Below are 26,580 nucleotides of genomic sequence, written 5' to 3' on the forward strand. Positions count from 1 at the left end.
TCCTCATCATTGACCATTTATTTAAAATAGTCACTAAATGGTGTGAGGAGAGAGGTTCTGTGCAAAAGTAGTCCCTTCTACAACTGAGATCTTTGACATAATTTGCAGACTCTGGGAAATGTAATGGAAAATTAATCATTTTGGATTATATTCTAATTCCTATTAAGCTATTTTTTAAGTGTTGGCAAATGTAATGAAACATTCTCTTGGGCCAGAGGATAATTCTTCTTTTGGAAAATACATCTAAATATAAACATTGAAACATAGAAAATAGGTGCAGGAGTAGGCCATTTGGCCCTTCAAGCCTACACCACCATTCAATAAGATCATGGCTGATCCTTCACCTTTCCCCTTTCCTGCTTTCTCTCCATACCCCTTGATCCCTTTAGCCGTAAGGGCCATATCTAACTCCCTCTTGAATATATCTAAAGAACTGGCATAAACAACTCTCTGCAGTGGAGAATTCTACAGGTTAACAACTCAGAGTGAAGAAGTTTCTCCTCATCTCAGTCCTAAATGGCTTACCCTTTATCCTTAGACTGTGACCCCTGGTTCTGGACTTCCCCAACATCGGGAACATTATTCCTGCATCTAACCTGTCCAGTCCCATCAGAATTTTATGTTTCTATGAGATCCCCTTTCATTCATCTAAACTCCACTGAATACAGGCCCAGTCGATCCAGTCTCTCCTCCATATGTCAGTCCTGCCATCCCGGGAATCAGTCTGGTGAACCTTCTCTGCGCTCCCTCAATAGCAAGAACGTCCTTCCTCAGATTAGGAGACCAAAACTGAACACACTATTCCAGGTGAGGCCTCATTAAGATCCTGTACAACTACAGTAAGACCTCCCTGCTCCTATACTCAAATCCCCTAGCTATGAAGGCCAACATACCATTTGCCTTCTTCACCGGCTGCTGTACCTGCATGCCAACTTTCAATGACTGATGTACCATGACATCCAGGTCTCGTTGCACCTCCCCTTTTCCGAATCTGCCACCATTCAGATAATATTCTGCCTTCATGTTTTTGCCCCCAAAGTGGATAACCTCATATTTATCTGCATCTGCCATGCATTTGCCCAGTAACCTAACCTGTCCAAGTCACCCTATAGCCTCTTGGCATCCTCCTCACAGCTCACATCGCCACCCAGCTTAGTGTCATTGGCGAACTTGCCGATATTACACTCAATTCGTTCATCTAAGTCATTGATGTATATTGTAAATAGCTGGGGTCCCAGCACTGAGCCTTGTGGCACCCCACTAGTCACTGCCTGCCATTCTGAAAAGGACCCGTTTATCCCGACTCTCTGCTTCCTGTCTGCCAACCAGTTCTCTATCCACGTCAATACATTACCCTCAATACCATGTGCTTTAATTTTGCACACCAATCTCTTGTGTGGGACCTTGTGAAAAGTCCAAATACACCACATCCACTGGTTCTCCCTTGTCGACTACTAGTTACATCCCCAAAAAATTCTAGAAGATTTGTCAAGCATGATTTCCCTTTCATAAATTCATGCTGACTTGGACCGATCCTGTCACATCTTTCCAAATGCGCTGCTATTTCATCTTTAATAATTGATTCCAACATTTTCCCCATGACTGATGTCAGGCTAACCGGTCTATAATTCCCCGTTTTCTCTCTCCCTCCTTTTTTTAAAAAGTGGTGTTACATTAGCTACCTTCCGGTCCATAGGAACTGATCCAGAGTCGATAGACTGTTGGAAAATGATCACCAATGCATCCACTATTTCTAGGGCCACTTCCTTAAGTACTCTGGGATGCAGCCTATCAGGCCCTGGGGATTTATCGGCCTTCAATCCCATCAATTTCCCAAACACAATTTCCTGACTAATAAGGATTTCCTTCAGTTCCTCCTTCTCGCTTGAGCCTCGGTCCCCTAGTATTTTCGGAAGGTTATTTGTGTTTTCCTTCGTGAAGACAGAACCAAAGTATTTGTTCAATTGGTCTGCCATTTCTTTGTTCCCCATTATAAATTCACCTGATTTTGACTGCAAGGGACCTACGTTTGTCTTCACTCATCTTTTCCTCTTCACATATCTATAGAAGCTTTTGCAGTCAGTTTTTATGTTCCCAGCAAGCTTCCTCTCATACTCTATTTTCTCCCTCCTAATTAAACCCTTTGTCCTCCTCTGCTGAATTCTAAATTTCCCCCAATCCTCAGGTTTGCTGCTTTTTCTGGCCAACTTATATGCCTCTTCCTTGGATTTATCACTATCCCTAATTTCCCTTATTAGCCACGGTTGAGCCAACTTCCCCGTTTTTATTTTTACTCCAGACAGGGATGTACAATTGCTCAAGCACATCCATGTGATCTTTAAATGTTTGCCATTGCCTATTCACCGTCAACCCTTTAAGTATCATTCGCCAGTCGATTCTAGCCAATTCACGTCTCATACCATTGAAGTTACCTCTCTAAGTTCAGGACCCTAGTTTCTGAATTAACTGTGTCATTCTCCATCTTAATAAAGAATTCTACCATATGGTCATTCTTCCCCAAGGGGCCTCGCACAACAAGATTGCTAATTAGTCCTTTCTCATTACTAGGCTGACCAGCTTTCCAGTTGGTTCCTCGACATAGTGGTCTAGAAAACCATCCCTAATACACTCCAGGAAATCCTCCTTCACCGTATTGCTACCAGTTTGGTTAGCCCAATCTATATGTAGATTAAAGTTGGCCATGATAACTGCTGTACCTTTATTGCACGCATCTCTAATTTCGTGTTTGATGCTGTCACCATCTTCACTACTACTGTTTGGTGGTCTAGATAAGGGGCAAGATTTTCGGTTTTCAGTGATAGTTTTACTCCAAAATTACTGTTTTCGCTGCACTACCGGTTTTAGGCCTAACTTTTGGCCTTTACATCTGTGCCATGGAAGTCGACGTTGTACGAGGATTCGGGCACAAACCGTGAGTTTAGGCAACTTTAACCCGGGGCCGGTAGTGCCGGGAAAAACAAAAATCAAAAAAATTGCAAAAAAGATTCTCAAAACATTAAAAAAAAACCTTAACTAGTAAAGCGTTGAAAAATAATTAAAAAATAAAAACTTTAACTTACCTTTTTGCAGGTCTTCACACTTACCGCTGCTGGTTTGACCCTGTCTGTATTCTGGGCGCAGAATACGGGTCAGGAGAGTGCCGAAAGTATGACCATAACTCAATCCACGGCGTTGCCTGTCGTTTCACGTCGGTACTCCTCTCCCCGGCAGTACGTGAAAGCGCTGCCGCAAAGAGATCACCGAGGATCCCGCTGACTGAGTTTTCGTCGCGGAGGGTCAAATTGTGGCAAAAACCCGGTTGCAAAGTGGGCGAAAATCTAGGCCAAGGTGTATTTCTGTAAACTAACTTGCACTGTAATCTTGGTATAGGCCTGAAAGCAGTGGACTGGCAGCTATTTTCACTGCAGAGTGGCACATAGGAGAGGGACAGTGATGCACATTTTATGGTGTTGAAGTATTTTTGAATATGAATTTATTCCTGGTTCTGAAACTCGTACATCTTGGTGATTTGGTTTCTTCTTTCAACTTTTACTATCTTACAAACTTCCTGTTTTACAGGTGTTAGTAAACCGGTATCCAAGCCTGGAAATAGTAATAGATCGTCTTTTGGACATTTACTGCCAACTGACTGGCAAGAAACATCACGGGTCACCTATCCACTTGGCTGGAAATCATGGAAACAAACAGGCGCCTGATGAATGTGAAACAAAAACTGAAGATAAAGACTTGTGCCTTGAGGGAAGAGGATTATCATTAAGGTTTGCAACAATTTGTTTTGATTTGTATTAAGTAGTTACTTAGTGTTCTGCTCTGATAATCTAGTGATTAAAACAACGTTGAAGAGAAAGCTTTCATTACTGCAAGCCTGGAATTTTGAATATTCTGCTGCTCAAAGAAAGGTTTGTTTCCCCTGCTTCAACCATTGTCCTTGGCGGGGAGGAGGAAATTGCACTTTCTATCTGTAGCAGGCTGGTTAATGCTGAATACACACATTTCACTTGAAGTTCAGAAATAAATTTAAGACTTGCTCGTGTTGGCCAGTTGCCAGTGCTTGAAGGAATAATTCAGTGGCATGCCAGCCAAACCTTCACATGCAACTTTGAGTAGGTGATCCAAGAATCTTGTTTAAAACCGATCTGTGACAATAACTGTTACAAATTAGTATGTGGTTATGTTGCATGAACTTGTATTCAAGTGATTTTTTAATTTCGCTTCAGTACTGCTTCTTTAAAGAGGGATTCATAGCAACAGGTAACATATACTTTTTTTAAATCAAAAAGCTAATTGCAATAAAAACAGAAAATGCTGGAAATACTCAGCAGGTCAGGTAGTATCCTGCCTGACCTGCTGAGTATTTCCAGCATTTTCGATTTTCTTTCCTAAGTTGAATGCTGATAACCTTGTGGCTGGTGGGGCACTAGTGTGAGGATACTGTTGTGCGTAATGGTGTCCGAGCTGATGAATTACTGTACGGATGTGATGGTCGCATCTTCAATAGTGAATACAGAAAAGCTGGACAATTTTTATTTCAAAATGCATCCTGCACTTTACTGGTGTCTAGTAGGTTCCTGTCACAATGTTTGAGGTTTGAGTTGTGACGTCACAGCCAAGTGGATAAGTGATTGGCTGGTGGATTGGTGAGTATTTTTCTTTTTCCTTTTGGTAGGAAACCTTTGGCATTGTTCTAAGTAGCACCTGCCAGTAAATATATGTGATCTTTATTATCTAAGGAGAGCCAGTTAATTAAATCGGCTGTTTGCTGAGTAGCGGCTGGCTGTGTTGTGCTAAGGTTTAGAATTTAGTTCGACTCGATAGTTGCTAGTGTAACTAGAGGGATGGCAGGGCAGCTCAGTCCCGTGGATTGCACATCCTGTGGCATGTGGGAAGTCCCAGGTGCTTCGCACAGCCGGGGCAACCGTGTGCGCGGGAGGTGTCTCCGGCTGCACCAACTCGAGCTCTGTGTTTTGGAGCTTGAGTGGCAGCTGGGATCACTGTGGTGCATCCGCGAGACTGAGAGCAACGTGGATAGCATGTTTCTAGACGTAGTCACCCCACAGCTTAAGAATGTGCAGGCAGAGAGGGAGTGGGTGACCGCCAGACAGAAGAGGAGGACTAGGCAGGTAGTGCAAGAGTCCACTGAGTCCATCTTGCTCTCCAAGCGGCACTCTATTCTGAGTACCGATGGGGGCGATGGTGGATCTGGGGAGTGCAGCCAGCTGCACGGGGGGCGGAGGCTGGAGGAAGAAGAATGGAAGAGCTATCGTGGGAGGAGATTCAATAGTCAGGGGAACAGAGAGGCGTTTCTGCGGCCACAGACGGTGCGACCAGGATGGTATGTTGCCTCCCTGGTGCCAGGGTCAAGGATGTCACTGAGCAGCTGTAGGGCATTCTGGGGGAGAGGGTGAACAGCCAGAGGTCGTGATCCACATCGGTACCAATGACATAGGTAGGAAGAGCGATGAGGTCGTGCAGGCAGAGTTCAGGGAGCTAGGAGAGAGATTAAAAAGCAGGACCTCAAAGGTAGTAATCTCCCAGTGTCACGAGCTAGTGAGTACAGAAATAGGAGAATCGAGCAGATGACTATGTGGCTGGAGAGATGGTGCAGGTGGGAGGGTGTTAGTTTCCTGAGGCATCGGGACCGCTTCTGGGGGAGGTGGGACCTGTCCAAGCCGGACGGGTTGCACCTCCATGGAGCCGGGAACAATGTCCTCGTGGGGGGGGGGGGGGGTTTGCTAGTGCTGTTGTGGAGGGTTTAAACTAGCTTGGCAGGGGGATGGGAACCTAAAACTAGATTCAGTAGGGAGGGGAGTAAAGCTGGAATTATAAAACAAAAATAAAGGAAGTGAGTTTGAAGGAGAGAGGAAACAAGCAGGAAAAAAGTGTAACGAAACAAACTTAAAGGCATCTTGTCTAAATGCACATAGCATTTGTAACAAGATAGGTGAGTTGACGGCACAAATTGAGACAAATGGGTATGATCTGATAGCCATTACAGAGACGTGGTTGCAAGGTGGCCAGGATTGGGAATTAAATATTCAGGGATATTTGACAATCCGGAAGGACAGACAGAAAGGAAAAGGAGGTGGGGTAGCTCTATTGATAAAGGATGGAATCACTGGAATAGTAAGAAATGATATTGGCTCAAATGATAAGGGTGTTGAAACAGTTTGGATGGAGATAAGGAACAATAAGGGGAAAAAGTCACTGGTGGGCATAGTCTATAGGCTCCCGAACAGTAGCAACTCTGTTGGTCGGAGCATAAACCAGGAAATAGTGGGGGCTTGTAAAAAGGGAACAGCAATAATGGGTGATTTTAACCTCCATATTGATTGGACAAATCAAATTGATCAGGGTAGCCTTGAGGAGGAGTTCATAGAGTGCATAAGGGATGGCTTCCTTGAGCAGTACATAACGGAACCAACCAGGGGGCAGGCTATCTTCGATCTGGTCCTGTGTAATGAGACAGGATTAATAAACAATCTTCTAGTAAAGGATCCCCTTGGAATGAGTGATCATAGCATGATTGAATTTCAAATTCAGATGTAGGTTGAGAAAGTTCGATCTCTAACCAGCGTACTAAGCTTAAATAAAGGAGACTATGAAGGTATGAGGGCAGAGTTGGGTAAAGTGGACTGGGAAAATAGATTAAAGGTTGATGAACAGTGGTGTATATTTAAGGAGATATTTTACATCTCTCAAGAAAAATATATTCCAGTGAGGAGGAAAGGGTCTAAGAGAAAAGATAGCCTTCCGTGGTTGATGGGATTGAAGGCCGATAAATCCCCAGGGCCTGATGGACTGCATCCCAGAGTACTTAAGGAGGTGGCCTTGGAAATAGTGGATGCGTTGACAGTCATTTTCCAACATTCCATTGACTCTGGATCAGTTCCTATGGAGTGGAGGGTAGCCAATGTAACCCCACTTTTTAAAAAAGGAGGGAGAGAGAAAACAGGGAATTATAGACCGGTCAGCCTGACATCGGTAGTGGGTAAAATGATGGAATCAATTATTAAGGATGTCATAGCAGTGCATTTGGAAAGAGGTGACATGATAGGTCCAAGTCAGCATGGATTTGTGAAAGGGAAATCATGCTTGACAAATCTTCTGGAATTTTTTGAGGATGTTTCCAGTAGAGTGGATAAGGGAGAACCAGTTGATGTGGTATATTTGGACTTTCAGAAGGCGTTCGACAAGGTCCCACACAAGAGATTGATGTGCAAAGTTAGAGCACATGGGATTGGGGGTAGTGTACTGACATGGATTGAGAACTGGTTGTCAGACAGGAAGCAAAGAGTAGGAGTAAATGGGTACTTTTCAGAATGGCAGGCAGTGACTAGTGGGGTACCGCAAGGTTCTGTGCTGGGGCCCCAGCTGTTTACACTGTACATTAATGATTTAGATGAGGGGATTAAATGTAGTATCTCCAAATTTGCGGATGACACTAAGTTGGGTGGCAGTGTGAGCTGCGAGGAGGATGCTGTGAGGCTGCAGAGCGACTTGGATAGGTTAGGTGAGTGGGCAAATGCATGGCAGATGAAGTATAATGTGGATAAATGTGAGGTTATCCACTTTGGTGGTAAAAACAGAGAGACAGACTATTATCTGAATGGTGACAGATTAGGAAAAGGGGAGGTGCAAAGAGACCTGGGTGTCATGGTACATCAGTCATTGAAGGTTGGCATGCAGGTGCAGCAGGCGGTTAAGAAAGTAAATGGCATGTTGGCCTTCATAGCAAGGGGATTTGAGTACAGGGGCAGGGAGGTGTTGCTACAGTTGTACAGGGCATTGGTGAGGCCACACCTGGAGTATTGTGTACAGTTTTGGTCTCCTAACCTGAGGAAGGACATTCTTGCTATTGAGGGAGTGCAGCGAAGGTTCACCAGACTGATTCCCGGGATGGCGGGACTGACCTATCAAGAAAGACTGGATCAACTGGGCTTGTATTCACTGGAGTTCAGAAGAATGAGAGGGGACCTCATAGAAACATATAAAATTCTGACGGGGTTAGACAGGTTAGATGCAGGAAGAATGTTCCCAATGTTGGGGAAGTCCAGAACCAGGGGTCACAGTCTAAGGATAAGGGGTAAGCCATTTAGGACCGAGATGCGGAGGAACTTCTTCACCCAGAGAGGGTGAACCTGTGGAATTCTCTACCACAGAAAGTTGTTGAGGCCAATTCACTAAATATATTCAAAAAGGAGTTAGATGAGGTCCTTACTGCTAGGGGGATCAAGGGGTATGGCGAGAAAGCAGGAATGGGGTACTGAAGTTGAATGTTCAGCCATGAACTCATTGAATGGCGGTGCAGGCTAGAAGGGCCGAATGGCCTACTCCTGCACCTATTTTCTATGTTTCTATGTTTCTATGTTTCAGTCATTGAAAGTTGGCATACAGGTGCAGCAAATGGTATGTTGGCCTTCATCGCTAGGGGATTTGAGTATAGGAGCAGGGAGGTCTTATTGCAGTTGTACAGGGCCTTGGTGAGCCCTCACCTGGAATATTGTGTTCAATTTTGGTCTCCTAATCCGAGGAAGGACGTTCTTGCTATTGAGGGAGTGCAGCGAAGGTTCCCCAGACTGATTCCCGGGATGGCCGGACTGACATCTGAGGATCGACTGGGCCTTTATACATTGGAGTTTCGAAGGATGAGAGGGGATCTCATAGAAACATACAAGATTCTGACTGGACGGGACAGGTTAGATGTGGGTAGATTGTTCCTGATGTTGGGGAAGTCCAGAACCAGGGGACACAGTCTTAGGATAAGGGATAGGCCATTTAGGACTGAGATGAGGAGAAACTTCTTTACTCAGAGTTGTTGACCTGTAGAATTCCCTACCGCAGAGAGTTGTTGATGCCAGTTCATTGGATATATTCAAGAGGGAGTTAGATATGGCCCTTACGGCTAAAGGGATCAAAGGGTATGGAGAGAAAGCAGGAAAGGGGTACTGGGGGAATGATTAGCCATGATATTATTGAAGGGCCGAATGGCCTACTCCTGCACCTATTTTCTATGTTTCTATGCTAACTAAAGAAATAAAGGATGGTATCCAATTGAAAACAAGGCCATACAAAGTGACCAAAACTAGTGGGAGAACAGAAGACTGGGAAGCTTTTAAAAGCCAGCAAAGAACGACTAAAAAAAATGATTATGAAAGGGAAGATAGACTATGAAAGTAAACTAGCGCAAAATATAAAAACAGATACAGGCTGAGTGTCTGAAATCTGGAAACCTCTAGACTGAGGCCGTTCCAGATTCCGGGTATTTCTGGATTTTGGAATGTCATTGCCTAGGCCGAGGTAAGTGGGGTCGGGCAGTCAAGGTAAAGGGCGAAGTCGGGCCGGGACGAGGTTGGTCCGCCAAGGGCCAGGGCGAGATAGGGCTGGAGTGAGGTTGGTCCGCCGAGAGCCAGGGCGAGATTGGGCTGGAGCGAGGTTGGGCCGCCGAGGGCCAGGGCGAGATTGGGCTGGAGCGAGGTTGGGCCGCCGAGGGCCAGGGCGAGATCGAGCCTCCTCGGGCCAGAGCGAGGTCGGGCCGCCGAGGCGCGGGGAGTCTGGATTTCGGAACATTTTCCGGTTTCCAGATGACCCTGCCACAGATTGGCCCGGATTCTGAAACATTCCGGATTTCGGACGCTCAACCTGTGGCAAGAGTTTCTATAGCCACCCTTGTCCTTTTTATATACCTAAAGTAAATGTTGGTCCTTTTTATAGGACAAGACCAGGGAATTAGTAATGGGGAACATCGAGATGGCAGAAACGCTGAACAAATATTTTGTATCAGTCTTTATGATAGAGGACACTAACAATATTCCGACAGTGGATAGTCTAGGGCCTATAGGGGGGGAGGAACTTAACACAATCACAATCACTAAGGAGGTGGTACTCAGTAAGATAATGGGACTAAAGGCAGATAAATCCCCTGGACCTGATGGCTTGCATTCTAGGGTCTTAAGGGAAGTAGCGGCAGGGATAGTGGATGCATTGGTTGTAATTTACCAAAATTTCCTGGATTCTGGGGCGGTCCCAGCAGATTGGAAAACTGCAAATGTAATGCCCCTAATTAAAAAAGGAGGCAGCCAAAAAGCAGGAAACTATAGACCAGTTAGCCTAACATCTGTGGTTGGGAAAATGTTGGAGTCCATTATTAAAGAAACAGTAGCAGGACATTTGAGAAAGCAAAATTCGGTCAGGCAGAGTCAGCATGGATTTATGAAGGGGAAGTCATGTTTGGCAAATTTGCTGGAGTCCTTTGAGGATGTAACTAACAGGTTGGATAAAAGGGAACCAGTGGATGTGGTGTATTTGGACTTCCAGATGGCATTTGACAAGGTGCATAAGATAAAAGTTCACAGGGTTGGGGGTAATATATTAGTATGGATAGAGGATTGGCTAACTAACAGAAAACAGAGAGTCTGGATAAATTGTTCATTCTCTGGTTGGAAACCAGTAACTAGTTGGGTGCTGCAGGGATCAGTGCTGGGACCCCAACTATTTACAATCTATATTAACGACTTGGAAGAAGGGACTGAGTGTAACGTAGCCAAGTTTGCTGGTGATACAAAGATGGGAGGAAAAGCAATGTGTGAGGAGGACACACAAAATCTGCAAAAGGACATAGACAGGCTAAGTTGTGGGCAAAAATTTGGCAGATGGAGTATAATGTTGGAAAGTGTGAGGTCATGCACTTTGGCAGTAAAAATCAAAGAGCAAGTTATTATTTAAATGGAGAGATTGTAAAGTGCCACAGTACAGCGGGACCTGGGGGTACTTGTGCATGAAACACAAAAGGTTAGTATGCAGGTACAGAAAGTGATCAGGAAGGCCAATGGTATCTTGGCCTTTATTGCAAAGGGGGTGGAGTATAAAAGCGGGGAAGTCTTGCTACAGTTATACAGGGTATTGGTGAGACCACAGCTGGAATACTGCGTGCAGTTTTGGTTTCCATATTTTACGAAAGGATATATTTGCTTTGGAGGCAGTTCAGAGAAGAATCTCTAGGTTGATTCCAGAGATGAGGGGGTTGATTTATGAGGAAAGGTTGAGTAGATTGGGCCTCTACTCATTGAAATTCAGAAGAATGAGGTGTGATCTTATCGGAACGTATAAGATTATGAGTGGGCTTGACAAGGTGGATGCAGAGAGGATGTTTCCACTGATGGGGGTGACTCGAACTAGACGGCACAATCTTAGAATAAGGTGCTGCCCATTTAAAACCAAGATGAGGAGAAATTTCTTCTGAGGGTTGTAAATCTGTGGAATTCGCTGCCTCCGAGAACTGTGGAAGCTGGGACGTTGAATAAATTTAAGAAAGAAAGAGACAGTTTCTTAAACGATAAGGGAATAAGGGGTTATGGAGAGCGAGCAGGGAAGTGGAGCTGAGTCCATGATCAGATCAGCCATGATATTGAATGGCGGAGCAGGCTCGAGGGGCCGTATGGCCTACTCCTGTTCATATTACTTATGTTCTTATGAGTTAGTCATTTTTATTTATTGATTTTTCTCTTGCCCTTCTGTAACTCAAATGTGTTTTTAATTTAAATAAAAAATGATTTGCCTTGTGAAAGCAAGTCTGGTACAATACTATGCGTTTAATGGTTGCATTTACCATAGTGCTCTCTTGATATGAATGTAGTGTATATGCTACTAGTTTGCATGAAATTGTTTTGCTTTGTTCTGTCTAGAGATTTACTGAAATGGTGTGAGCGAATAATTCCTAATTTTGATGGCACTTCTTCTTCTACGGCTCTCTGCATCTTCCAGGAGGTAAGGACCTACAAGGGAGCAAGCTATCTTAGATCTGGTCCTGTGTAATGAGACAGGAAAAATAAACGATCTCCTAGTAAAAGATCCTCTCGGAATGAGTGATCACAGTATGGTTGAATTTGTAATACAGATTGAGGGTGAGGAAGTTGTGTCAGAAACGAGTGTACTATGCTTAAACAAAGGGGACTACAGTGGGATGAGGGCAGAGTTGGCTAAAGTAGACTGGAAACATAGACTAAACGGTGGCACAATTGAGGAACAGTGGAGGACTTCTAAGGAGCTCTTTCATAGTGCGCAACAAAAATATATTCCAGTGAAAAAGAAGGGTGGTAAGAGAAGGGATAACCAGCCGTGGATAACCAAGGAAATAAAGGAGAGTATCAAATCAAAGACCAATGTGTATAAGGTGGCCAAGGTTAGTGGGAAACTAGAAGATTGGGAAAATTTTAAACAACAGCAAAGAATGACTAAAAAAGCAATAAAGAAAGGAAAGATAGATTACGAAGGTAAACTTGCGCAAAACATAAAAACAGATAGTAAAAGCTTTTACCAATATATAAAACGGAAAAGAGTGACTAAAGTAAATGTTGGTCCCTTAGAAGATGAGAAGGGGGATTTAATAATGGGAAATGTGGAAATGGCTGAGACTTTAAACAATTATTTTGCTTCGGTCTTCACAGTGGAAGACACAAAAACCATGCCAAAAATTGCTGGTCACAGGAATGTGGGAAGGGAGGACCTTGAGACAATCACTATCACGAGGGGGGTAGTGCTGGACAGGCTAATGGGACTCAAGGTAGACAAGTCCCCTGGTCCTGATGAAATGCATCCCAGGGTATTACGAGATGGCGGAAGTTATAACCGATGCATTCGTTATAATCTACCAGAATTCTCTGGACTCTGGGGAGGTACCAGCGGATTGGAAAGCAGCTAATGTAACGCCTCTGTTTAAAAAAGGGGGCAGACAAAAGGCAGGTAACTATAGGCCGGTTAGTTTAACATCTGTAGTGGGGAAAATGCTTGAAGCTATCATTAAGGAAGAAATAGCGGGACGTCTAGATAGGAATAGTGAAATCAAGCAGACACAACATGGATTCATGAAGGGGAAATCATGTTTAACTAATTTACTGGAATTCTTTGAGGATATAACGAGCATGGTGGATAGAGGTGTACCGATGGATGTGGTGTATTTAGATTTCCAAAAGGCATTTGATAAGGTGCTATACAAAAGGTTACTGCAGAAGATAGAAGTGCGCGGAGTCAGAGGAAATGTATTAGCATGGATAGAGAATTGGCTGGCGAACAGAAAGCAGAGAGTCGGGATAAATGGGTCCTTTTCGGGTTGGAAATCGGTGGTTAGTGGTGTGCCACAGGGATCGGTGCTGGGACCACAACTGTTTACAATATACATAGATGACCTGGAAGAGGGGACAGAGTGTAGTGTAACAAAGTTTGCAGATGACACAAAGATTAGTGGGAAAGCGGGTTGTGTAGAGGACACAGAGAGGCTGCAAAGAGATTTAGATAGGTTAAGCGAATGGGCTAAGTTTGGCAGATGGAATACAATGTCGGAAAGTGTGAGGTCATCCACTTTGGAGGGAAAAAACAGTAAAAGGGAATATTATTTGAATGGGAAGAAATTACAACATGCTGCGGTGCAGAGGGTCCTGGGGATCCTTGTGCATGAATCCCAAAAAGTTAGTTTGCAGGTGCAGCAGGTAATCAGGAAGGCGAATGGAATGTTGGCCTTCATTGCGAGAGGGAAGGAGTACAAAAGCAGGGAGGTCCTGCTGCAACTATATAGGGTATTGGTAAGGCCGCACCTGGAGTACTGCGTGCAGTTTTGGTCACCTTACTTAAGGAAGGATATACTTGCTTTGGAGGGGCTACAGAGACGATTCACTAGGCTGATTCCGGAGATGAGGGGGTTACCTTATGATGATAGATTGAGTAGACTGGGTCTTTACTCGTTGGAGTTCAGAAGGATGAGGGGTGATCTTATAGAAACATTTAAAATAATGAAGGGGATAGACAAGATAGAGGCAGAGAGGTTGTTTCCACTGGTCGGGGAGACTAGAACTAGGGGGCACAGCCTCAAAATACGGGGGAGCCAATTTAAAACCGAGTTGAGAAGGAATTTCTTCTCCCAGAGGGTTGTGAATCTGTGGCATTCTCTGCCCAAGGAAGCAGTTGATGCTAGCTCATTGAATGTATTCAAGTCACAGTTAGATAGATTTTTAACCAATAAGGGAATTAAGGGTTACGGGGAGCAGGCAGGTAAGTGGAGCTGAGTCCACGGCCAGATCAGCCATGATCTTGTTGAATGGCAGAGCAGGCTCAAGGGGCTAGATGGCCTACTTCTGTTCCAAATTCTTATGTTCTTATGTTCTTATGTAGAAGGTAAATTTGGATAATCCAGATTGTGAAGGAGATAGGCCGCAACCTGAAACTTTTACCGTTTACCCAGTGACCACCTTGGAGGGGGTGTACAAATGTTAACTTGTCTCTTTTCTCAATGCTGATTTGGATCTGTTGTGTTTCTGTATTTGTTTGACTCCTGGTATTTGTAGCTTTTTGTTACCATATCTACCATCTTCTAACATCGCTCACTGTCCCAGAATCATTCTGGAGTGTAAACATAAACTCTGCTTCCATTCTCTACTGCTAACCGTCTCCTTAAACCTCTCTCCCTGTCTCCACCTTCACCTCCGACAACAACTGTGAGGAGCTCATAGACTTCTTTGTCGCTAAGATTGAGACCATCTGATTCGTTGCCTCTGCCTAGCCTTCCCCTAGCCCACAGGACCAAACATCCTCTAAGGTTCCCCCCTGTCCTAGCCCTGAACTTACATCCTTCTCTAGTTTCTCTCCGATTTCCCCTAATGATCTCCAAGCTCACCCTGTCCATGAGACCCACTTCCTGCTCCCTTGCCCCTATTCCCACCATACTGCTGACCACCCAACTTCCTTTTCTGGCTCCCATGTTAGCTGACATTGTTAACGGTTCTCTCTTCTCGGGTACTGTCCCCCTCTCCCTCAAATCTGCCGACATCATCCCTCTCAAAAAAAAAAACCAACCTTCGACCTCCTCAGTTCTTGCAAACTACCGCCCATCTCTAACCTCCCTTTCCTCTCCAGTCCTTGAACGTGTTGTCTCCTCCCAAATCCGTGCCTATCTTTCCCGCAACTCCATGTTTGAATCCCTCCAATCAGGTTTCCACCCCTGCCACAGTATCAAAATGGCTTTCATCAAAGTCACAAATGACATCCTTTGTGACTGTGACAACAGCAAACTATCCCTCCTCATTCTTATTGACTTGTCTGCAGCCTTTGACATGGTTGACCACTCTCTATCCTTCCCCAACGTCTCTCCACCGTTGTCCAGCTGGGTGGGACTACACTCGCCTGGTTTCATTGCCTGGCTACAATTAGATAGATAACAATCACCTGCAATGGCTTCTCTTCCCGCATCGATACCTCTGGTGTCCTCCAAGGATCTATCTTTGGCCCACTCCTATTTCTCATCTCCATCTTGCCCCTTGGCGACATCATCCGAAAACAAAGCCTCCGTTTCCACATGTACGCTGATGACACCCAGCTCCACCTCACTACCACTTCTCTCCACCCATCCACGGTCTCTAAATTGTCAGCCTGTTTGTCCGACATCCAGTTCTGGATGAGCAGAAATTTTCTCCAATTAAATATATTGTTTTCAGTCCCTGCATCAAACTCTGTTCCCTTGCCACTGAATCTATCCCTCTCCCTAACATCTGTCTGAGGCTGAACCACACTGTTTGCAACCTTGGTGTCATATTTGACCCTGAAATGAGCTTCCGACCATGGTGTCGCACAAGAGGTTATTAAACAAAATTTAGGGCTCATAGGATTGGGGGTAATATATTAGTATGGATTGAGGATTGGCTAATGGACAGAAAACAGAGTAAGAATAAAGTGGATATTTTTGGTATGGCAGGCTGTAACTGGTGGGGTACCGCAAGGATCGTGCTTGGGGCCCCAGCTATTCACAATCTATATCAGGGATTTGGATGAGGGAACCAAATGTAATATATTCAAGTTTGCTGATGATACAAAGCTAGGTGGGAATTTAAGTTATGAGGAGGATGCAAAGAGGCTTCAAGGGGATACAGACAGGCTAAGTGAGTGGGCAAGAACATGGCAAATGGAATATAATGTGGACCAATGTGAAGTTATCCACTTTGGTCGGAAAAGCAGAGTATTTTTTAAATGATGAAAGATTGGGAAATGTTGGTGTTCAGAGGGACCTGGGTCCTTGTACACGAATCACTGAAAGTTAACATACAGGTACAGCAAGCAATTAAGAAAACAAATGGTATGTTGGCCTTTATTGCAAGAGGATTTGAGTATAAGAGTAATGACATCTTACTGCAATTGTATAGGACTCTGGTGAGACTACACCTGGAGTATTGTGTACAGTTTTGGTCTCCTTACCTAAGGAAGGATATACTTGCCATTGAGGAAGTGCAACGAAGATTCACCAGACTGATTCCTGGGATGGGGGATTATCCTATGTGGAGAGATTGAGGAGACTAGGCCTATATTCTCTAGAGTTTAGAAGGATGAGAGGTGATCTAATTGAAACATACAAAATTCTTCCAGGGCTTGACAGGGTAGATGCCGGGAGGATGTTTCCCGGCTGGGGAGTCTAGAATCAGAGGTCACAGTCTCAAAATAAGGGGTTGGCCATTTAGGACTGAGATGAGGAGAAACTTCTTCACTCCGAGAGGTGAATGTTTGGAATTGTCAATCCCAGAGAGCAGAGGTCTTTGAGTAGATTCAAGACCGAGATTGATAGATTTTTGGATATTAAGGGAATCGAGAGATGTGGGGATAGTGCAGGAAAGTGGAGTTGAGGTCGAAGATCAGCCATGATATTATTGAATGTTGGAGCATGCTCGAGGGGCCGAATGGCCTACTCCTGCTCCTATTTCTTAGATCAATTGTATTTGAAAGAATTGTTCTGCTGATTTTAGAAGGCGAATCAACGGATGCTCAATGCAATACAGGTAAGTTGTTCTCTGGTCTGTTTTGATAGTTTAAAAAACAATTCAGTACAACAGAAGAAGGCATTCAAAAGAGAAGAGAGCTATAAAATAGGTAAATGGGCTTAAAACTGAAGTGAGCACAAAATAGGAAATGTTGTGGATGATTACATCCCCCTGAATATTTAGAGGGAAATTGGAAAAACTTGGATTTTCCAACCCAGAAAGAGGACATGTGATGAGTGATCTGTTAGAGCTATAGAGGATAGTTAACCGAATGGAAAATGTATATCATGCTATTAATCTAAACTGAACTGCAATAGTCAGAAAAACATGCACTCATTCTAATTAGTAAAGGGTTAATTCGAACTGAAATTCGGGGGTGGCAGTGGGGTTGGAAGATGGGCCTGATGGCTCTCCTCAACTCTAATCGCCTTGTGATCCTGTACATAGAATGTGTTTTTCTATAATAAATCCCCTATAATAGAGTCCTACGGAGTTTATTGATGAATTAATAACAATAACCTGCTAATTGTTTCTGCTCTGCTGACCGAGTCCTAACTCGCACCAAGTCCCGCTTGCCCATCACCCCTGTACTCACTGACCTACATTGGCTCCCAGTTAAGCAATGCCTCGTTTTAAAAAAAAAAAAAATTCTCATCCTTGTTTTCAAATCCCTCCATGGCTTTGCCCTTGCCTATCTCTGTAATCTCCTCCAGCCCTACAACTCTCCGATATCTGCGTTCCTCCAATTCTGCCCTCTTGAGCATCACCGATTTTAATCGCTCCACCATGGGTGGCTGTGCCATCGCCATAAGCTTTGGAATTCCCTCCTTAAACCTCTCTGCCTCGCTACCTCTCTTTTCTCCTTTTTAAAATGCTCCTTAAAACCTACCTCGTCTGCCCCAATATCTCCTTATGTGGGTTGGTGTCACATTTTATTTGATAACGCTCCTGTAAAACACCTCTGGACGTTTTACTACGTTAAAGGTGCTATATAAATGTAAGTTGTTGTGGCTGATTTTGGAAATATCTGATTGCTTGAGCGAGAGACAGGTCACTCTCAGTGACACTAGAAAGGCATGTCGTAGAGCTTCCTCGAGAAATTACCATTGTGTTTTGTTTTACAGGCGCTAGATTGTTTCACAGCCATGATGTCAAAACGGGGGAGTAGGCAGAAAATGGCCGAAATCATTGGCAGCAAACTGAACATTTCAAGAGAAAAGGTACTGTTTCCTTTAGTGTGGCATTCTCCTTATTGACTGCGTGTAGGCTTAACTGATGATCAGCTATTTTTTTTTTAGTAATTTATGTTTTCCCCTCCAAATTTCAGGTCTGATTTGGATCCACGACTATTGTAGTAAAAGTAGAGTAAAGACATTTTCTGTGTTTAATAATGTGGCTTCACATTGATGTATCCTTAAAACCATTCCTTTGTTAAGGCAGTAGCCAATAAACTATTCTGATTCATCCACATTTACAATGAATATTAGCCTGACTTCCTTTGTTGGTTCAACTTGTTGTGTAATCACTAATTAGGTCACTTTGTTGGGCTGGGCATGTATTTAAAATGTTAATCTGGGTTAGTTTTTATAGTGGGGGACATAGAAAAGCTCACTTTCTGTAGTAGATGACTCATTGGGATATCAGTAAGAGGGAGATAGTTAATTCTCAACCAAACAACTGTGTTGTGAGATATATCATTTTGAATAAAGGCACAGTCTTAGCTACCCAATTTAGTTTTCAGCTCCATTTCTGGAAATTACATTTGGCCTTCATTTACTGGAAGGAATATTGCCTCACATGTACAAATATTTTATTGGGCAATTGACTAAGCACTAAGAAATGTGTTCTTGCCATGGTATTATGACTCTCTTCTAGACTATTTTTACTTTGATTTTCTAAGTATTTGTAACTATCTTACTTGACAATAAATCTAATTATTGGTTTTAGCTTGAACATAAAGGTCTGATTGTGTGGTGTATACTGTAAGTTGGAGCATGTAGGAGAGTGGTGGGCATCCACGTGCACTGTATTGTTCCTGTGGCATGCTGTCCTATTCTCATATATAGTAAGGGTGTAGGTTTTGAATCCCAGAATACTTGGGCAGCATAGAAAATACCTTTTTTATTGCTGTGAACGCAAGATAAAATTGCTAGAATGCCTGAACAATAACAGTTGGCATCTGTTTTCAAGCACTTCAAGTGTGGGTGACCAAATTCTTGGAGAAGTAACTTGGGTTTTCAAGAGCCAATATAGGTCAGTGGGGACTGAGGTGATAAGTGAAAGGGATTTGGCGTGGGATTGGAAACAGGCAGCAGAGTTTTGAGTGAGCTGAAGTTTCGAGAGTGGAAGCCAGCAGAGCGTTTGACTCGGTATGGGTGAGTGTTTCAGCGATAGATGGGCTGGGGTCAAAGTGGGGTATGTATTTGAGGTGGAACTCGGCAGTCTTCGTAATGGAGAAGGCATGGGGCCAGAAGCCCTGTTCTGGGTCGAATAGGATGCTGAGGTTGCGAAAAGTACCTGCTAAACTGAATTCAGTTTTTACCAAACTAGTTGGGTTTGGGACCGAAGATCAATGGCGTTGAATAACCCCGAGTATGCAAGGTGTAAAACGCATGGGGGATAAGGATCTACACGAGCGGAGATTAGAACATTGGTGTCAGTTAATACTATTTGGACTCTGAACACTTGGGGCCCAAGTTTCCACATGATTTGCGCCTGATTTTTAGGAGCAACTGGTGGAGAACGGACTATCTTAGAAATCGCAATTCTCCACATTTTTTTCTGCAGTTCGAGTCAGGTAGAACAGTTCCACTTTGGAACAGGCGTGTCCGGCCACTGACGCCTGATTTGAAAGTTTCCACAGTGAAAACTTACTCCAAACTAACTTAGAATGGAGCAAGTGAAGATTTTTGTAGAACTGAAAAAACCTGTTCTACACATTAAAAATCAGGCGCAGGTTACAAATTAGGCGTCCAGAACGAGGTGGGGAGGGGTGGGGGAGGGGAAGTCATTAAATTCTACAATAAATCCTTATTTATACTTCTACAAATATTATACAAATAAATCCAACCTGAATAAACATTTATAAGCAAAGAAAAGATTAAATAAACCATCTTCCTACCTGTGTGAAAGTGCTTCAGGCACGGAGAATGCTGCAGTCAGCCTGAGGCGCCCGTTCTTCCCGCGGGGGGGGGAGGAGGAGGGAGGAGGAGGAGGCGCCCGTTCTTCCCGCGGGGGGCGGGGAGGAGACAGTGAGAAGGCTGCAAGTGCTGATGTGCTGATGGCAATGTGCTTTTATTAAAAAATGTTCAAAAATTAAACAGCTACAAAGAACTACAAAAATGGCCGAGTGCCAATGTTTCCTTCACACTGCGCATGCGCGAACGCTCCAACGCGCACGCGCAGCGTTGCCGGCAGGAAAAAAACTAATTTAAATAGTACCCGCCCCCTCCCACGTACAAAATCGGCGCGAGTGTAGGCTCCGCCCCCCTGGGCGCCGCGCCAAACAGACAAGGAGCTGCAGAACGCTCCAGAATCGCGCGTTTTTTTTCCGGCACCGTTTTAGGCGCGAAAAACAGGCGCCCAGCTCAGAGGGGCGCCCGTTTTTTATCGTGTGGAAACTTGGGCCCTTGGTGTTGGTACACCCAGGTATTATTTCCAATACAATTATGATGATGAACTGAGAAGGAAAAACTTGGCAAGGGAGAAAAACTGCAGTGGGTACTGAATTCTGCAGCAATTTCTGTCTCCAGCTGTAGAGCATGAAGGACTGTGGTTAAGGGAAAGAGTTTTCCTCTGTTTAGCCCAGGAACACTGAGGTATGTGGCAATCATTGCCCTGATATCACTCGGCTTCGACTAACTGAGCACAAACTAGTGATTGCTTCCAGGTCAGTTTGGCTCAAATTCACATTGTGCTGTATTTTTACTTTAACCGAGCTATCAGGAACTGAGTTATTGATTAAACTTGCAACGATCAACTTCCCCTCCCCTCTTCCAGATGGTTGATATTGAAGTGCAGCATTTCAAGCTGCAGCGTTTTGTTCAGAGACGATGATTCAATGTTACTTGTGTTGCAGGCAGAGTACTTCTGTCAGTTGTATAAACCCGCTGTTGGGTTCAGTGAGGTGGAAGTGACTGTTGGACGCACTGTCCTGCCTCGAAGAAGTAGTGATGTCATCCTGCTGCAATTGTAAGTGCAGTTTTTAAATTGAATATCTCAATTAGTGATTTAACGGTTGGTTTTAATGACGCTCAATTACTATAATCACCAATATCACGCCAATAAATAAATGATTTGAAAAGATCAAGGCTACTGGCTTGCCATGACTGAACAAACTAAGTTCTGTTTTTATGACCATGGGGATTTATTTTAAACTGATGTTTTAGGAATTACCTTCTGGATTCTCTCAGGATGCTAAGAAACATTGCAATTTAATATTGTGCCACTTTTAAAATTTCCTCCTCATTATTCTATTTATTATATTAGTATTGTAATGGTGCTAAAAGACTTGAGGAGGCTGGGAATTTGGGGAAAAAATAATGTGATTTGATGCAGAAACTGCCAAGCAAGAGTCAGTGTTTCGATAATTTAAAAAAAATCTTAGTTACCTCACCCTTGCGGGGTCTGTTTGGTCGTGTTTTATGGCATTTGGGCCATCTGGGAAAAAGTAGAATGTTTTAATGTAGTAGTCCCTGAAGATGAGACTGAGGCAGTGGAGCAAAAACTCAGCAGCAGGGAGGGCACTTTCTCTGCGCAAAATTTTACTTCCCAATGTCATACATTTGTCAACCTTTTCCATTATAAATTCCTATGGGAATATTTGGAAGATCAAAGCCGTTGTCTTAAGTCCCTGTCACAAACTGTGTTTGCACACCACCAATTACATCCCTATCCCTGGCCACTGCCTGAGGCTGAATCAGACCTTTTGCAACCTTGGTGTCCTTTTTGACCCTGAGATTAGCTTCTGACCCCCACATCTTCTCCATCACCAAGACCTCCTACTTCCATATCTGTAACATTGCTCGACTCCGACCCTGCCTCAGCTCAAAAACATAAGAAATAGGAGCAGGAGGAGGCTACCTGGCACCTCAAGCCTCCTCTGCCATTTAATATCATGGCTGATTTGATCTTGGCCTCAACTCTACTTCCCTGCCCGCTCCCCATAACCCTTGACTCCCTTATCGTTCAGAAATCTGTCTATATCCACCTTAAATATATTCAAAGACCCAGCCTCCACAGCTCTCTGGGGTAGAGAATTCCAAAGATTCACGACCCTCTGAGAGAAGAAATTCCTCCTCATTTCCGTTTCAAATGGGTGACCCCTTATTCTGAAACTGTAGCCCCTAGTTCTAGATTCCCCCATGAGGGGAAACATCCTCTTTGCACTACTCTGTCTAGCTCCCTCAGAATCTTGTATGTTTCATCCGCTGCTGCAACCCTCATCCATGCCTTTGTTATCTCTAGACTCGACTATTCCAATGCTCTCCTGACCGGCCTCCCACATTCTAAACTATGTAAACTTGAGGTCATCCAAAATTCTGCTGCCTGTATCCTAACCCACACCAAGTCCCATTCACCCATCATCCCTGTGCTCACTGACCTAACTTGGCTCCTGATCTGGCAATGCCTCGTTTATAAAAAAAAATGTAAAAAAATTCCTATCCTTGATTTCAAATCCTTCCATGGCCTCGCTCTTCCCTATCTCTCCAGCCCTGCAAGCCGTCAAGATCTCTGCACTCCTCCAATTCTGGCTTTTTGTACATCCCCGATTTTAATCGCTCCACTATTGGTTGCTGTGCCTTCAGCTGTCTTGGCCTTGAGCTCTGGAATTCCTTCCCTAAGCCTCTCTGCCTTTCTTTTTTAAGATACTCTATAAAAATTGCCTCTTTGACCAATCTTTTTGTTAGGTGTGCGAATATCACCTTGTATATTGGCTCGGAGTCAAATTTGGTTCACTAACGCTCCTGTGAAGCGCCTTGGGATGTTTTACTATGTTAAAGGAGCTATATAAATACAAGTTGTCAAAATCTCTAATGGAAACTGCCTCTATAAACGTCATTTTGCAATTGCACAATTTGACCACTGGGTGGCACTACCAGTCATAAATTGCTCCATCCTTTCTAAAAAATGCGATGCCGTTGACCTGTTCTGATGGTGGAGGTGGATATTAACAGTGGCTTCTTTCCAAAGAGTAGTTAGTTCTCCTGCTCGATATTCTTCCCTCCACCAACACTATTTTAAAACTGATTATCTTGCCTCTGGTGCTGGCTTATAGTATTTTGTGTGTGGGGTTAGTAGCGGGAGAACTAAAAACAAAGACATACATACCACTTGTTAAGTGGGTTTGCAATCTGCTACTTTTGCTGATTTTATAATGGTGGCTAACTGTGGCAAATGTCTTTGTCGCTGCACATGTGGGATTAAAGAAGTTTGTCACAGGAAATTGGTCAGTTTTCTTGTGACACATCCATTCAATTCAAATACAAACATCATATAGGTTTGCTAAACAGCCCTGATAGAGTTGATAAGTATTTAAATTTCTGAAAGCATATTTCTGTCTGGTCCCAATTCAGTTGTCTAAAGCCATCGGAGAGATACAGATAGATCAAAGCAAATTTGCATGGTCGGCAGCAAATCACCATTTGATGAGGGGTCTGGGGCCAGATCCAGTTCACATTGGGTAGCATAGCAGAGGTTATTGCTACTTTGTGTATTTGAAATGCTTTTTAAGCTGTTAGTTACTGCCCTGGTACTTCGATTAAGCAAGCATGACTTGGATTAGTATTGTGAACTTGTTCAGGAGTAAATGGATTGTATGTTTTTACCATCAGTCACGATTTTTCTGAATAGTTTGATCTTCATGAATAGCCATTCCAATGTGCCCATCGGTGACTGTGAGGTATTTGACTTGAGTTTTCAAATGTTTAGTGTAATTTTCAGTCACCAATCTACAATCACAAGACCATATCTCTGCATTGTAATTGATCCCCATTTACTTAATACTTTGCTAATGAGCATTTTTAACGAGGATGCTTTGTTTTTTATTTTGCGTGACGGAAATTGTTGTACTTTTTTTTAAGGGAAACGCAGACCTTTTCAGCCACGCGACCCTCCTCTCTGCTCCTGGAGCAGCTGGCTGTTTGTCTGAGTAAAGAGGAGCCTGTCCTATTGGTTGGTGAAACAGGCACTGGAAAAACCTCTACTGTCCAGTACCTTGCCAGAGTTACAGGTTGGTGGAACAATGTCTGTTGAATGCACTTCATCTTACTATGTGGAATAAGGTTAAATATTTCTTATGATGAAAGAAACATAGAAAATAGGTGCAGGAGTAGGCCATTTGGCCCTTCGAGCCTGCACCACCATTCAATAAGATCATGGCTGATCATTCACCTCAGTACCCCTTTCCTGCTTTCTCTCCGTACCCCTTTCCTGCTTTCTCACCATACCCCTTGATCCCTTTAGCCGTAAGGGCCATATCTAACTCTCCCTTGAATATATCCAATGAACTGGCATCAACAACTCTCTGCGGTAGGGAATTCCATAGGTTAACAACTCTGAGTGAAGAAGTTTCTCCTCATCTCGGTTCTAAATGGCTTACCCCTTATCCTTAGACTGTGTCCCCTGGTTCTGGACTTCCCCAACTTCGGGAACATTCTTCCTGTATCTAACCTGTCCAGTCCCATCAGAATTTTATGTTTCTATGAGATCCCCTCTTATCCTTCTAAATTCCAGTGAATACAGGCCCAGTTGATCCAGTCTCTCCTCATGTCAGTCCAGTCACCCCAGGAATCGGTCTGGTGGACCTTTGCTGCACTCCCTCAATAGCAAGAACATCCTTCCTCAGATGATATAGTGGGAAAGCCAAGTACCTGTAGCGAAAGAGATACTCTGTGGAAGGCTCATAAATTAGCTGATGAAGGCATCGTGTTTGACTTCTGGTCTGTGCTCAATGGAAAGTGTTTTTTTTTAAAAAAAGAGAATGCCACCAATTATAGTGTCTGCTAAAATTTTAACAAAAAAAAAATCACATTTGTTTGTCTTCCTTCATGAACTGACATACAACATTTGTAGCATCTTGCTGTATAAAGCATGATTGCATTTACAACCATTCCAATTCTAGAGAGCCAAATGCAACAGAACGGGTGAACACAAAAGTTCAGCGTTCCCCACTTCAGCACCCAGCTAAGTACAGACTTCTCATAACTTATTTCAGAAGTATGTTCTATACAGTTCAACTTCCCACCAGCCCAAAAAATAACCTTGGATTAATGTGCCTCCTGTTTGTTCACCTTGTTTTGGGTTTTTGTTCAAGGCCAACATTGTCTATCAATTATAATATACAAATTTAAAGCACAAGCAGAATATTTGGATGATTTTCTAATTATTAGCTAACTCGTTTTGAATTTATTTCTTGGCAACAAACCATGGGTGAAGTTTCCTATGTAGCAACATTTTGGCAAATACATGTAAACTGTCAATTTAGGTGTGTGCTTAATGATGACCTTGGGCAGTTCTGTTCTTGTGTTCAGTATTCTGGTGTATTTTGTCATTTCAGGCCACAAACTAAGGGTGGTAAATATGAACCAACAGAGCGATGCCGCAGACTTGCTTGGAGGGTGAGTGTTGCATTTGAGGGGCTGTCTTGAGGATTCTAATGGAAAGACGCTGGTAGCTGAACTATTAGCTGAGTGCATACATAGCGATTTCTTGTCCTTATTTGTTATTTGGTGGCTCATTTCCTTGCAGTTCCAAAAAAAAATCTAATTTAAATTACTAATGACCAACCTGAGAGATGATGGATAGCTGATTAAAAATGCAATATTTCAAAATTTGGAATCTGTACTTTGTCGGGCCTTGTACTCTCAATGGGTAGTTAACTAATTACGTCCTAATTGAATCTCTCAGATTCTTTGCATTGCTATCTGTGTTTCGCTATGAGTAATTAAAATGTTTACATTTTCTTGTGACGGAGATGCACGCAACTATCTCGGAAACAATTATAAAACACCAAGTTCAATTGTTAGAGAGAACCCTTAGAAAGCCACAAACCAATGCTGCCAGACCTGACATCCCTCTCTCACTGCTGTCTGGGCCAGGCCCTGCCTCTCCTCCTCATTGACGTTGGAACCCAGGAATCAACCCGTGCTTCACCATTCAAACCCCAGGTTCCCCCCCCCTTGTGTTGCTCAGCCCTAAATATGCCAAAGAACATCTAGTGTGAAAAAGAGGAGCGTGCCACAATTACAGTAGCAAACTATAAATGGACATTTAACGATTTAGGATTTAATTTTTTTTCAATTCATTCACAGGATGTGGGTGTGTCTCTGGCATGGCCAGCATTTATTGTCCTTCAGAAGGTGGTGGTGAGCCGCCGACTTGAACTGCAGCAGATACTCCCACAGTGCTGACTTTGTTGTAGCGGTCTTTGTACAATGGAGTTGCTTGCTAGGCCATTTTAGAGGGCAGTTAAGAGTCAACCACATTGTGGGCTGGAGTCACATATAGGCCAGACCGGGTAAGGACGGTGGATTTCCTTCCCTAAAGGACATTACTGAACCACATGGGTTTTAAAATTCCAGATTTGTTTAATTAACTGAATTCAAATCCCCCAGTGGCCAAGGTAGGATTTGAACACTCATCTATTTGTCCAGGCCTCTGGATTACTAGTCCAATAACATAACCACTATGCCCCTTTAATAAATAAGCCCACTGTCTTTAACTATTAGGTTCGGGGTATACTTTAAATACAGGGTATACCATAATAAGA

General features: G+C 43.5%; 2 protein-coding genes across 3 annotated transcripts in view; one reads left to right on the forward strand and one right to left on the reverse strand.

Annotated features, from left to right (window-relative positions):
* Positions 1-26,580, reverse strand: part of rps12 (ribosomal protein S12) — a 383,736-nt gene that overhangs the window by 332,769 nt on the left and 24,387 nt on the right. The gene's annotated exons all lie outside the window — the stretch shown is intronic.
* The window catches only part of mdn1 (midasin AAA ATPase 1), a 215,109-nt gene that overhangs the window by 28,029 nt on the left and 160,500 nt on the right, over positions 1-26,580 (forward strand). For both annotated transcript variants that reach the window (XM_070885519.1, XM_070885520.1), the window contains exons 10-15: positions 3,580-3,779; positions 11,703-11,784; positions 17,936-18,031; positions 20,890-21,002; positions 23,894-24,042; positions 25,369-25,429. In XM_070885519.1, the coding sequence (XP_070741620.1) occupies positions 3,580-3,779; positions 11,703-11,784; positions 17,936-18,031; positions 20,890-21,002; positions 23,894-24,042; positions 25,369-25,429 (701 nt within the window). The remainder of the gene's footprint in view (positions 1-3,579; positions 3,780-11,702; positions 11,785-17,935; positions 18,032-20,889; positions 21,003-23,893; positions 24,043-25,368; positions 25,430-26,580) is intronic.

The sequence above is a fragment of the Pristiophorus japonicus genome, chromosome 7, assembly GCF_044704955.1.
Source record: "Pristiophorus japonicus isolate sPriJap1 chromosome 7, sPriJap1.hap1, whole genome shotgun sequence".
Taxonomy (NCBI): domain Eukaryota; kingdom Metazoa; phylum Chordata; class Chondrichthyes; family Pristiophoridae; genus Pristiophorus; species Pristiophorus japonicus.